This window comes from Salvelinus sp. IW2-2015, unplaced genomic scaffold, assembly GCF_002910315.2.
Source record: "Salvelinus sp. IW2-2015 unplaced genomic scaffold, ASM291031v2 Un_scaffold3941, whole genome shotgun sequence".
NCBI classification, from domain to species: Eukaryota; Metazoa; Chordata; class Actinopteri; order Salmoniformes; family Salmonidae; genus Salvelinus; species Salvelinus sp. IW2-2015.
In genome coordinates, this window is record NW_019945215.1 from 14,503 (window position 1) to 28,190 (window position 13,688).

The 13,688-nt window shown below is 41.4% G+C and overlaps 1 protein-coding gene across 2 annotated transcripts; it reads left to right on the top strand.

The window, feature by feature from the left end:
* Positions 1-2,482: 2,482 nt before the first annotated feature.
* On the top strand, positions 2,483-7,079 carry LOC112076705 (transmembrane protein 26-like). 2 transcript variants are annotated; one of them, XM_024143404.2, is made up of 3 exons: positions 2,483-2,690; positions 3,656-3,735; positions 6,496-7,079. In XM_024143404.2, the coding sequence occupies exons 2-3, from the start codon at positions 3,672-3,674 to the stop codon at positions 6,756-6,758; spliced, it is 327 nt and encodes a 108-aa protein (XP_023999172.1). In that variant the 5' UTR covers positions 2,483-2,690; positions 3,656-3,671; the 3' UTR covers positions 6,759-7,079. The 2 variants fall into 2 exon arrangements, with proteins under 2 accessions (XP_023999172.1, XP_070297525.1); XM_070441424.1 differs by lacking the exon at positions 2,483-2,690 and having other exon boundaries at positions 3,428-3,735.
* The last annotated feature ends 6,609 nt before the right edge of the window (positions 7,080-13,688 follow it).

Genomic DNA, 13,688 nt, shown 5'->3' on the forward strand with positions numbered 1-13,688 from the left:
GGAGGAGATCCTCAGGAGACATCCGCCACCCTCATCAGGAGCATGCCCAGGCGTTGTAGGGAGGTCATACAGGCACGTGGAGGCCACACACACTACTGAGCCTAATTTTGACTTGTTTTAAGGACATTACATCAAAGTTGGATCAGCCCTAGTGTGGTTTTCCACTTTAATTTTGAGTGGGACTCCAAATCCAGGCCTCCATGGGTTTGATTAAATTTGATTTACATTGATTCATTTTTGTGTATTTGTTGTCAGCACATTCAACTATGTAAGAAAAAGTATTAACCTCTACCGACCCACCCCCCGGGATACGGGATCCTCCTCATCAGAAACGCTGACTAGCATAGCCTAGCATAGCGCCACAAGTAAATAATAGCATGTAAATATCATGAAATCACAAGTCCAATACAGCAAATGAAAGGTAAACATCTTGTGAATCCAGCCAACATGTCCGACTTTTAAAATGTTTTACAGCGAAAACACAATATATTTAATGTTAGCTCAACCACAATAGCCCAAAACACAACGTTCTTTTTTCACCGCAAAGATAGCTTTCACAAAACTCACAATAGAGATAAAAATAATCACTAAACCTTTGAACAACTTCAGATGGCAGTTCTTATAACATCATGTATACACATACATTTATGTTTTGTTCGAAAATGTGCAAGGGCCGTGACACATTAATAAACTTCAATCAGTTACCTAACCATTAATAACCTCTAAATCAGTTATACTAACCACGATGTGTCTCTCTGGTTGGAGTTACCTAGCCGTTAATAACCTCTAATCAGTTATACTAACCATTGATAACCTCTAATCAGTAATACTAACCATGAATAACCTCTAATCAGTTATACTAACCATTAATAATCTCTAATCAGTTATACTAACCATGAATAACCTCTAATCAGTTACCTAACCATAATTAAACCTCAAATCAGTTACCTAACCATTAATAACCTCTAATCAGTTATAGCTAACCACGATGTGTCTCTCTGGTTGGAGTTACCTAGCCGTTAATAACCTCTAATCAGTTATGACTAACCATTGATAACTCTAATCAGTTTATACTAACCATTAATAATCTCTAATCAGTTATACTGAACCATGATAACCTCTAATCAGTTATACTAACCAGAATAACCTCTAATCAGTTACCTACCATTAATAACCTCTAATCAGTTACCTAGCCGTTAATAACCTCTAATCAGTTATACTAACCGTTAATAATCTCTAATCATTGATATACTAACCGTTAATAACCTCTAATCAGTATACTAACCGTTAATAACCTCTAATCAGCTCTATACTAACCATGAATAAACCTCTAATCAGTTATACTAACCATGAATAACCTCTAAATCAGTTATACATAACCATGAAATAACCTCGTAATACAGTTATACTAACCATGAATTAACCTCTAATCAGTTATACTAACCATGAATAACCTCTAATCAGTTATACTAACCATGAACAACCTCTAATCAGTTATACTAACCATGAATAATCTCTAATCAGTTATACTAACCATGAATAACTCTAATCATTACCTACCATGAATAATCTCTAATCAGTTATACTAACCATGAATAACTCTCAATCATTTACCTAACCATTAATAACCTCTAATCAGTTACCTACCGTTAATAACCTTATCAGTTATACTAACCGTTAATAACTCTAATCAGTTATACTAACCGTTAATAACCTCTAATCAGTTATACTAAACCGTTAATAACCTCTAATCAGTTATACTAACCATGAAGTAACCTCTAATCAGTTATACTAACCATGAATAACCTCAATCAGTTATACTACATGATTAACCTCCTAATCAGTTTATACTAACCATGAATAACCTCTAATCAGTTATACTAACCCATTGAATAACCTCTAATCAGTATTACTAACCATGATGACATAACCTCTAATCAGTTATACTAACCATGAATACCTCTAATCAGTTATTACTAACCATGAATAACCTCTCAATCAGCTTATACTAACCATGATAACCTCTAATCAGTTATATAACATTGAATAACCTCAATCATTATACAACCATGAATAACCTCTAATCAGTTAACTAACCATGAATAACCTCTAATCAGTTATACTAACATGAATAACCTCTAATCAGTTAACTAACATGAATAACCTCTAATCAGTTTATACTAAACCATGAATAACCTCTAATCAGTTATACTAACATGAATAACCTCTAATCAGTTATACTAACCATTTGAATAACTCTAATCAGTTACACTAACCATGAATAACCTCTAATCAGTTACACTAACCATGAATAACCTCTAATCAGTTATACTAACCATGAATAACCTCTAATCAGTTACCTAACCATTAATAACCTCTAATCAGTTACCTAACCATTAATAACCTCTAATCAGTTATACTAACATTAATAACCTCTAATCAGTTATACTAACCACGATGTGTCTCTCTGGTTGGCCAACAGGGTTCAGTATCTCTGTTGTCTCAGTGTTGCTAACGACTGGATTCCTGGCGCTGCACAGGACCTGTTGATCCTTGCTGGTCGTAGGGAAGTGCTCTTCCCTATAGCAGGAGCGGGGACCAGGGATGAACTGTCTCAGCTCTCCTCGTCTTCATAGCACTGCCGCTTGACATCCCTGGAGTCACCTCAGAGAACACTGGTTGGATGTCAAGTGAGTCCCTAAACCCTGACCTCTAGCCCCTAACCCTAACCTGACATCTCGGAAGTTCACCTCAAGATACTGTCTGATGTCAAGTCAGTACTTAACCCTAACCCTTGACCCCTGACCTCAGAGATACTGTCTGATGTAATATTTTTAATCAGTAGACATTATACGTAGACTGTGTGCCAGTCTGTTTCTGCACTCTTGGCATGACAATTCAGACAGACTGGACCCAGGCTACAGTACCATGACAATTCCATAAGGAACAGACAGACGACCCAGGCTACAGTACCATGACAATTCCATAAGGAACAGACACAGACTGGACCAGGCTACAGTACATGACAATTCCATAAGGAACAGACAGACTGGACCCAGGCTACAGTACCATGACAATTCCATAAGGAACAGACAAGACTGGACCCAGGCTACAGTACCATGACAATTCCATAAGGAACAGAAACAGACTGGACCCAGGCTACAGTACCATGACAATTCCATAATGAACACTAACAGATCTGACACAGGCTACAGTACCATGACAATTCCATAAGGAACAGACACAGACTGGACCCAGGCCTATAGTACCAGTGCAGAGGAAACATACATGTGAATGCCTCTGCAGCTTCACACCCTTAACAATGTTAAACCATGTCTCCCACAGGGACAGCAGTCCAGCAGGTGTACGTCACACCCTTAACAATGTTAAACCACGTCTCCCACAGGGACAGCAGTCCCAGCATGGTGTACGTCACACCCTTAACAATGTTAAACCACGTCTCCCACAGGGACAGCAGTCCCAGCAGGTGTACGTCACACCTTAACAATGTTAAACCACGTCTCCCACAGGGACAGCAGTCCCAGCATGGTGTACGTCACACCCTTAACAAGTGTTAACCACTCTCCCACAGGGACAGCAGTCCCAGCATGGTGTACGTCACACCCTTAACAATGTTAAACCACGTCTCCCACAGGGACAGCAGTCCCAGCATGGTGTACGTCATCCTAGGAGTCTGGACGTGGAGTATGTTCCAGTTTCCTCTCCACCTGTCAGGTACTGTGTGTTTCTATACTGGCTCTTCTTATGGTTACGGTAACCATAATGTTATTGCTCTGTTATACAGGGAATTACGGTAACCATAATGTTATTGCTCTGTTATACAGGGAATTACGGTAACCATAATGTTATCGCTCTGTTATACAGGGAATTACGGTAACCATAATGTTATTGCTCTGTTGTACAGGGGATTACGGTAACCATAATGTTATTGCTCTGTTATACAGGGAATTACGGTAACCATAATGTTATTGCTCTGTTGTACAGGGGATTACGGTAACCATAATGTTATTATAATTTTTTTTTTGTAAAAAATGATTTAACCTTTATTTAACCAGCTAGGCTAGTTGAGAACAAGTTCTCATTTGCAACTGCGACCTTGTCAAGATAAAGCAAAGCAGTTCGACACAAACAACAACACAGAGTTACACATGGAATAAACAAACATACAATCAATAATACAGTAGAAAAATCGATATACCGTGTGTGCAAATGAGGTAAGATAAGGGAGGTAAGGCAATAAATAGGCCACGGTGGCGAAGTAATTACAATATAGCAATTAAACACTGGAATGGTAGATGTGCAGAAGATGAATGTGCATGTAGAGATATTGGGGTGCAAAGGAGCAAGATAAATAAATAAATGTACATGTGCAGTGATCTGTGAGCTGCTCTGGCAGCTGGTGCTTAAAGCTAGTGAGGGAGGTAAGAGTCTCCAGCTTCAGAGATTTTTGCAGTTCGTTCCAGTCATTGGCAGCAGAGAAGTGAAAGGAGAGGCGGCCAAAGCAAGAGTTCGCTTTGGTCGGTGACCAGTGAGATATACCTGCTGGAGCGCGTGCTATGGGTGGGTGCTGCTATGGTGACCAGTGAGCTGAGATAAGGCGGGGCTTTACCTAGCAGAGACTTGTAGATAACCTGTAGCCAGTGGGTTTGGCGACGAGTATGAAGCGAGGGCCAACCAACGAGAGCGTACAGGTCGCAGTGGTGGGTAGTATATGGGGCTTTGGTGACAAAACGGATGGCCCTGTAATAGACTGCATCCAATTCGCTGAGTAGAGTGTTGGAGGCTATTTTGTAAATGACATCACCGAAGTTGAGGATTGGTAGGATGGTCAGTTTTACGAGGGTATGTTTGGCAGCATGAGTGAAGGATGCTTTGGGGCGAAATAGGAAGCCGATTCTAGATTTAATTTTGGATTGGGATGTTTAATGTCTGGAAGGAGAGTTTACAGTCTAACCAGACACCTAGGTATTTGTAGTTGTCCACATATTCTAAGTCAGAGCCGTCCAGAGTAGTGATGTTGGACGGGCGGGCAGGTTCGGGCAGCGATCGATTGAAGAGCATGCATTTAGTTTTACTTGCATTTAAGAGCAGTTGGAGGCCACAGAAGGAGAGTTGTATGGAATTGAAGCTCATCTGGAGATTTGTTAAAACAGTGTCCAAAGAAGGGCCAGAAGTAACAGAATGGTGTCGTCTGCGTAGAGGCGGATCAGAGATCACCAGCAGCGAGAGCAACATCATTGATGTATACAGAGAAGAGAGTCGGCCCGAGAATTGAACCCTGTGGACCCCAGAGACCGCGAGGTCCAGACAACAGGCCCTCCGATTTGTCACACTGAACACTATCAGAGAAGTAGTTGGTGAACCAGGCGAGGCATCATTGAGAAACAAGGCTGTGAGTCTGCCAAATAGAATGTTGTGATTGACAGAGTAAAAGCTTGGCCAGGTATGAATACACCGCACAGTAATGTCTCTTATCGATGGCGTTTATGATGTCGTTTAGGACCTTGAGCGTGGTGAGGTGCACCCATGACCAGCTGAAACAGATTGCATAGCGGAGAAGGTCGGTGGGATTCGAAATGGTTGGTAATCTGTTTGTTAACTTGGCTTTCGAAGACCTTAGAAAGACAGGGTAGAATAGATATAGGTCTGTAGCAATTGGGTCTAGAGTGTCTCCCCTTTGAAGAGGAGGATGACCACAGATCTTTCCAATCTATGGGAATCTCAGACGATACGAAAGAGAGGTTGAACAGGCTAGTAATAGGGGTTGCAACAATTTTGGCAGACAATTTTAGAAAGAGAGGGTCCAGATTGTCATCAACTATCTGGATTTGGGGAAAGAGAAATGGTGGGGAGGTTTGGGCAAGTTGCTGTGGGGACTGTTGACCGGGGGGGGAGCCAGGTGGAAAGCATGGCCAGCCGTAGAGAAATGCTTATTGATATTCTCAATTATAGTGGATTTATCGGTAGTAACAGTGTTCCTAGCCTCAGAGCAGTGGGCAGCTGGGAGGAGGTGCTCTTATTCTCCATGGACTTTACATGTCCAAAACTTTTTTGGTTTGTGCTACAGGATGCAAATTTCTGCTTGCTCTGTTATACAGGGAATTATGGTAACCATAATGTATTGCTCTGTTATACAGGGAATTATGGTAACCATAATGTTATTGCACTGTTATACAGGGAATTATGGTAACCATAATGTTATTGCATGTTATACAGGGATTATGGTACATAATGTTGCTCTGTTATACAGGGAATTATGGTAACCATAATGTTATTGCACGTTATACAGGGAATTATGGTAACGACAATATTTTTCCACCAGAATTTCTTGGGACCCACCGCAAATATATTTATATTTATTTGATTCAGTCGTATGTATGTGTATGTATGTGGCGATATTTAGACACAGATGTGGATTTCAATGTCACTAACTTATCCCACATGACCAGTTGACCAATGTCTCTTCTCTCCCAGTGTCTACCTCCAGACCTGATGAATACTCCGAGGGGGATCAGGGTGTGTCTCTGCTGGCCAGACTAAGAACAGATATCTGGAGCATGGTGGAGAGCCTCTTCATCCAGGACGGACCCTTCCTGGTGGTCCGCCTCACCCTCATCCTCTACTTCCACGTTATACACCAGATGCTCATCTTCTTTGCCATCAAGAACTTCCTGGTGGTCATTCTGAACTTCTACCGTCTGTCTGTCATCTACTCCGACTAYAAGGCTTCAGGTTGATCTGAGGTTATTGTCACGACTTCCTCCGAAGTCGGTTCCCTCTCCTTGTTCGGGCGACGTTCGGCGGTCGACGTCACCGGTCTTCTAGCCATTGCCGATCCACCTTTCATTTCACATTTGTTTTTTGTCTTGTCTTGTCACACACCTGGTTCCAATTCCATTCATTCCATGTTGTGTATTTAACCCTCTGTTCCTCTGTCCGGAATCGGTTGTTGTAAGTGCTTGTGCACGTTATGCAGGTGTGCGTCAGGATTCGTACCCATTTATTGATTGTACCGTTTTCCAGTGGTTTTTATGATTAAACTGCGCCGTTGGAAACAGTTTTTGCTCTCCTGCGTCTGACTTCTCTGCCGCCAGTCGCACCCCTTACAGTTATAACAAGATGAAGCTTCAGGAACTGGAACTGATGAATATATCTGGGTTAGGGTGGGTAGAGGGGTGACAGCAGAGGTGTACGGCCCAACAGGATGCTCTGCTGCGTCTGACTTCTCTGCCGCCAGTACGCACCCCTTACAGTTATAACAAGATGAAGCTTCAGCTGGAACTGGAACTGATGAATATATCTGGGTTAGGGTGGGTAGAGGGGTGACAGCAGAGGTGTACGGCCCGACAGGATGCTCTATATTGTGCATTTGTAAAAGTTTGAGGGTTTTAGGTGCCAAGCTGTTGCACCTTCTTCACCACACTGTGGGKGGACCATTTCAGATCATCAGTGATGTGTACGCTGAGGRACTTGAAGCTTTCCACCTTYTCCACTGCGGTCCTGTAGATGTGGATAGGKGGGTGCTCCCTCTGCTGTTTCCACSAWCATCTCCKTTGTTTTGTTGACGTTGAGTGAAAGGTTGTTTTCCTGGCACCACACTCCCAGAGCCYTCACCTCCTCCCTGTAGGCCGTCTCRTCCCCTTGTGGGGCCCCAGTGTTGAAGTTCAGAGAAGTGGAGGTGTTGTTACCTACCTTCACCACCTGGGGGGCGGACCGTCAGGAAGTCCAGGACCACAGGGCGGGGCTCAGACCCAGTGCCTCCAGCTTAATGATGAGCTTGGAGGGTACTGTGGTGTTGAATGCTGAGCTGTAGTCAATRAACAGCATTSTTACAKAGGTATTCCTCTTGTCYAGATGRGATARGGCAGTGTGCAGWGTGATGGCATCGTCTGTGGATCTATTGGGGACGGTAAGCAAATGATTTGTACAGCCTGTGTTTGGAATGCCAGTGAGGGGTTTGTAATCAGTAGTCAGTATAGATAGTAGCAACGCTCATAACAGAAGAATGTAGTTATATTACGCTGCATCTTTATCATTTTATTCAACACAGAGTTTAATGTCAAGCGTTGTTTCATCTTTACAGTCTAGAACGGTTCAGAACTTGTGTGAAAAGGAACATAAACAGACTGGACAGACTTGTGTGAAAAGGAACAAAACAGACTGGACAGACTTGTGTGAAAAGGAACATAAAGACTGGACAGACTTGTGTGAAAAGAACATAAACAGACTTGTGTGAAAAGGAACATAAACAGACTGGACAGACTTGTGTGAAAAGGAACATAAACAGACTGACAGACTGTGGAAAAGGACATAAACGACTGAACTTGTGTGAAAAGAACTAACAGACTGGACAGACTTGTGAAAGGAAAGAGACGATGAACAGACTGGACAGACTTGTGTGACAAGAACATAAACAGACTGACAACTTGTGAAAAGGAACATAAACAGACTGGACAGACTTGTGTGAAACAGCACAGTTGATATATGGCAAATAGAAATGAAATGGATGGGTTCAGAGATAGATGGGAGGGGTTGAGGGAGCTGAAGGGTGGGACTGAATGGTGTTCAGAGATAGGGGAGCTGAAGGGGGGGGGGACTAAAACAAACAAGAGATAACTATTGTAAAGTAGACTGTCTGTAAAATGTACATAGTATGTATGAGCTGGAAGTAGAAGCCTAAATGTTGTTGTCCATTAGTTTACTCCAATTAGGGGAGGGGTTAGGGGAAATAATAAAGGAAAAATATATTTTAAAATAAGTGTTTGATATATACAGTACTTATTTTCCACCATAATTTGCAAATAAATTCATAAAAAATCCTACAATGTGATTTTCTGGATTTTTTTTTTCTCATTTTGTCTGTCATAGTTGAAGTTTACAGGGCCTCTCATCTTTTTAAGTGGGAGAACTTGCACAATTGTGGCTGACTAAATACTTTTGCCCCACTGTATATATATGTACAGTGCATTCGGAAAATATTCAGACCCATTGACTTTTTCCACATTTTGTTACGTTACAGCCTGTTTTCCTCATCAATCTACACACAACACCCCATAATGACAAAGCAAAAACAGAAAGACCCTATTTATATAAGTATTCAGACTCTTTGCTATGAGACTTGAAATTGAGCTCAGGTGCATCCTGTTTCCATTGATTATCCTTGAGATGTTTCTACAACTTRATTGGAGTCCACCTGTGGTAAATTCAATTGATTGGACATGATTTGGAAAGGCACACACCTGTCTATATAAGGTCCCACAGTTGACAGTGCATGTCAGAGCAAAAACCAAGACATGAGGTCGAAGGAATTGTCCGTAGAGCTCCGAGACAGGATTGTGTCGAGGCACAGATCTGGGGAAGGGTACCAAAACATTTCTACAGCATTGAAGGGGTCTGAATACTTTTGGAATGCACTGTATAATGTCTCTGTAACTCTGTCCTCAGTTATGGGAACTATAATGTCTCTGTAACTCTGTGGTCTGTTATGGGAACTATAATGTCTCCGTAACTATGTGGTCAGTTATGGGAACTATAATGGAATGTAGGACTGAACAAATCACCCGACTTCAAAGCCTTGTTTATAACAAGATGTAAACAGCTGATTGGTTCAGTTGMAGTGGTTTACTCTTCACTTCCTGAATAATTAGCTGGGTTGAAGTCATTCTACACAATCCTATATCAAGTTCTGTTTTTGTGAAATGGGTTTTTATTTGATATGAAGGAGTGATCTAAGTTGATAGTTCCCTGCGACCTGACATTGTAGCCTTTCTTCTGAATGTCTGTTCTGTAAATAAAGCGTTGGTGAATTCCATCACAAATCCTGTTTACAACTGCTTATCAGAACGTCTGATGGGAAATCAAGATGGTCATATATCAAGTGGAAATAAAATTCCATTCTGATCTCTCATGTACACTGAGGGTCCAAAACATTAGGAACACCTGCTCTTTCCTTGACATAGACTGACGAGGTGAAAGCTGTGATCCCTTATTGATGTCACATGTTAAATCCACTTCAGTCAGGGAGGGGACGGGTTAAAGAAGGATTTTTTAGCCTTGAGACAGTTGAGACATGGATAGTGTGTGTGTGTGTGTGTGCCATTCAGAGGGTGAACGGGCAAGGCAACAGATGTAAGTGCCTTTGAACGGGGTATGGTAGTAGGTGCCAGGCTGCAATGCTGCTGTTTTTTTCACGCTGAACAGTTTCCTGTGTGTTTATCAAGAATGGTCCACCACCCAAAGGACTTCCAGACAACTTGACACAACTGTGGGAAGCATTGGAGTCAACATGGGCCAGCATTAATGTGAAACGTTTTCAACAACTTGTAGAGTCCGTGATGACTTGAGGCTGTTCTGAGGGCTAAGGGGAGTGCAATTCAAAATTAGGAACGTGTTCCTAACGTTTTGTCCACTCAGTGTAGATGTAGTATCATTATACTGATGAAGGAATAGTAATTACATCATCTGTCCTCCAGGAGGAGGTATGGTCACTAACAACAATATTAATACTAATCTGTCCTCCAGGAAGGTATGGTCACTAAACACAATAGTAATTACATCATCTGTCCTCCAGGAGGAGGTATGGTCACTAAACAACAATAGTAATGACATCATCTGTCCTCCAGGAGGTATGGTCACTAAACAACAATAGTAATTACATCATCTGTCCTCCAGGAGGTATGGTCACTAAACAACAATAGTAATTACATCATCTGTCCTCCAGGAGGAGGTATGGTCACTAAACAACAATAGTAATGACATCATCTGTCCTCCAGGAGGTATGGTCACTAAACACAATAGTAATTACATCATCTGTCCTCCAGGGAGGTATGGTCCAACAACAATAGTAATGACAATCTGTCCTCCAGGAGGAGTATGGTCCTAAACAACAATAGTAATGACATCATCTGTCCTCAGGAGGTATGGTCCTAAACAACAAAGTAATGACATCATCGTCCTCCAGGAGGAGGTATGGTCCCTAAACAACAGTAATGACATCATCTGTCCTCCAGGAGGAGGTATGGTCACTAAACAACAATAGTAATGACATCATCTGTCTCCAGGAGGTATGGTCCTAAACAACAATAGTAATGACATCATCTGTCCTCCAGGAGGTATGGTCCCTAACACAACAGTAAATGACATCATCTGTCCTCCAGGAGGAGGTATGGTCCTAAACAACAATAGTAATTACATCATCTGTCCTCCAGGAGGAGGTATGGTAATAAACAACAATAGTAATGACATAATCTGTCTCCAGGAGGTATGGTCACTACATAACAATAGTATGACATCTTCTGTCCTCCAGGAGGTATGGTCCCTAAACAACAATAGTAATGACATCATCTGTCCTCCAGGAGGTATGGTCACTAAAACAAATAGTAATGACATCATCTGTCCTCCAGGAGGAGGTATGGTCACTAAACAACAATAGTAATTACATCATCTGTCCTCCAGGAGGAGGTATGGTCCCTAAACAACAATAGTAAAATCATCTGTCCTCCAGGAGGTATGGTCACTAAACAACAATAGTAATTACATCATCTGTCCTCCAGGAGGTATGGTCACTAAACAACAATAGTAATTACATCATCTGTCCTCCAGGAGGAGGTATGGTCACTAAACAACAATAGTAATGACATCATCTGTCCTCCAGGAGGTATGGTCACTAAACAACAATTAATGACATCATCTGTCCTCCAGGAGGAGTATGGTCACTAAACAACAATAGTAATTACATCATCTGTCCTCCAGGAGGTATGGTCACTAAACAACAATAGTAATTACATCTCTGTCCTCCAGGAGGAGGTATGGTCCCTAAACAACAATAGTAATACATCATCTGTCCTCCAGGAGGAGGTATGGTCCTAAACAACAATAGTAATGACATACTGTCCTCCGGAGGTATGGTCACTAAACAACAATAGTAATGTCAATCATCTGTCTCCAGGAGGTATGTCACTAAACAACAATAGTAATTACATCATCTGGTCCTCCAGGAGGTATGGTGCCGTAAAACAGACGAATATTAATTACATCATCTGTCCTCCAGGAGGAGGTATGGTCACTAAACAACAATAGTAATTACATCATCTGTCCTCCAGGAGGAGGTATGGTCACTAAACAACAAGGCCACATGGGTTTAGTTACAGTAATTATARTCATTCTGCAGAGTACATAAATATTTAATGTCTGCATCATCTGAATACAGAATCAAAATGCTTTTTTCAACAAAAAAAAACGTATCACCGTATCTCTGTGCTCCCTGACGAAGGAAATTTAATTAGTGTACAAGATGAAGGAAAAAGGAAACCGCACACTGCTCTTGATAGTATCACCGATATTTAATAAGCTTACGTATCGGCCTCACGGCCTTCCTCAGAGCTTTTGGGATTTTTTTTAAATGTGCTCCCTTATGTAGACCTGGCCCCACCCACATCCGTTCTACACATCGAAGGGGGTTGGAGGCAAAGGAAAAACAAATAAGTGCTACCAAATATAACAATATGCATTTCATAAATATTACAACAGTATATAAATAAGGCGTATTGAACACGTCTGTAAAATCTCAATGAGGACATAGCAAGTTTTCATTAGTCATTGTGTACATYGTACGAAAAACGTCAGAATAATCTACAAGAGACACTTATTTCATGTTCCAATTCACAGCATAACATACATGTGCATTTCATCATTAAGTCCTTTAGGAAATAATGTCTGGAGGGTGAAAATCCAAAAACATTCTCTTTTACTCAGAGTATTATTAATATCTATTGATATCTTAACTTTCTCTACGCCACAAAATCTAAAGGTAGAAATGTCATGATTTAGGGCATTCAAATGTACAGCGACTGGATAATCCCTGTCGTTTCTCCTGATTGAATTTATGTTCACTAATGATCTGTTTGAGAGAACGAGAGGTTTTACCTACATAACAGAGCCCACATGGACATTTAGTAATGTAAATAACATGGGTGGTGGAACACATAATAATGTCATTTATTTGGAACCGTTTTTCTGTGTGTGGGTGGCAGAAATATTCACACTTCATCATATTGTTGCACTGTGCGCATTCTCTGCATTTATAGCTACCATTTGGTAGGGGCGTAAAAGAGCTTGCCTAATTTTCTTTTGTGGCTGGCAGTTGGCATGAACCAATTTATCGCGTAAATTGCGACCTCTCCTATACACAATAAGTGGTGGATATTTAAATTCAGCAGGTGAAGCTGGGTCCGATGATAAAATATGCCCGTGCTTCTTGACCGCACCTCCCACTTTTCGCGAATTCAAAGTATATGTAGTTGTGAACATTACGGAGTGTTCTTTAGCGAGTCTTTGTTGTAGCAGTTCATCTCGTGTTTTTCCCAATGCCAAATGATGAGCTTCATCCACACATTGTGGCGAAAAGCCTCTTAGAAACCTAATGCGCATCTCCGCTGCTTTTTCTAGATAATCATCTGTGGAAAGTGGCAGATACGGCGCAGTCTGAAAAACTGGCTTCTTGGAAGTCCTCTTTTTAAATCGCTCAGGGTGGAAGCTGTCCCCCTGTAATAGAGTATTTCTGTCCGTTTCTTTTCTATACAGAGTTGTAAAACAGGGTTCCATTTGATTTTTCAATCCACATATCGAGATAATGAACACGTTGAGTGTCACGGTCAATAGTGAATTTG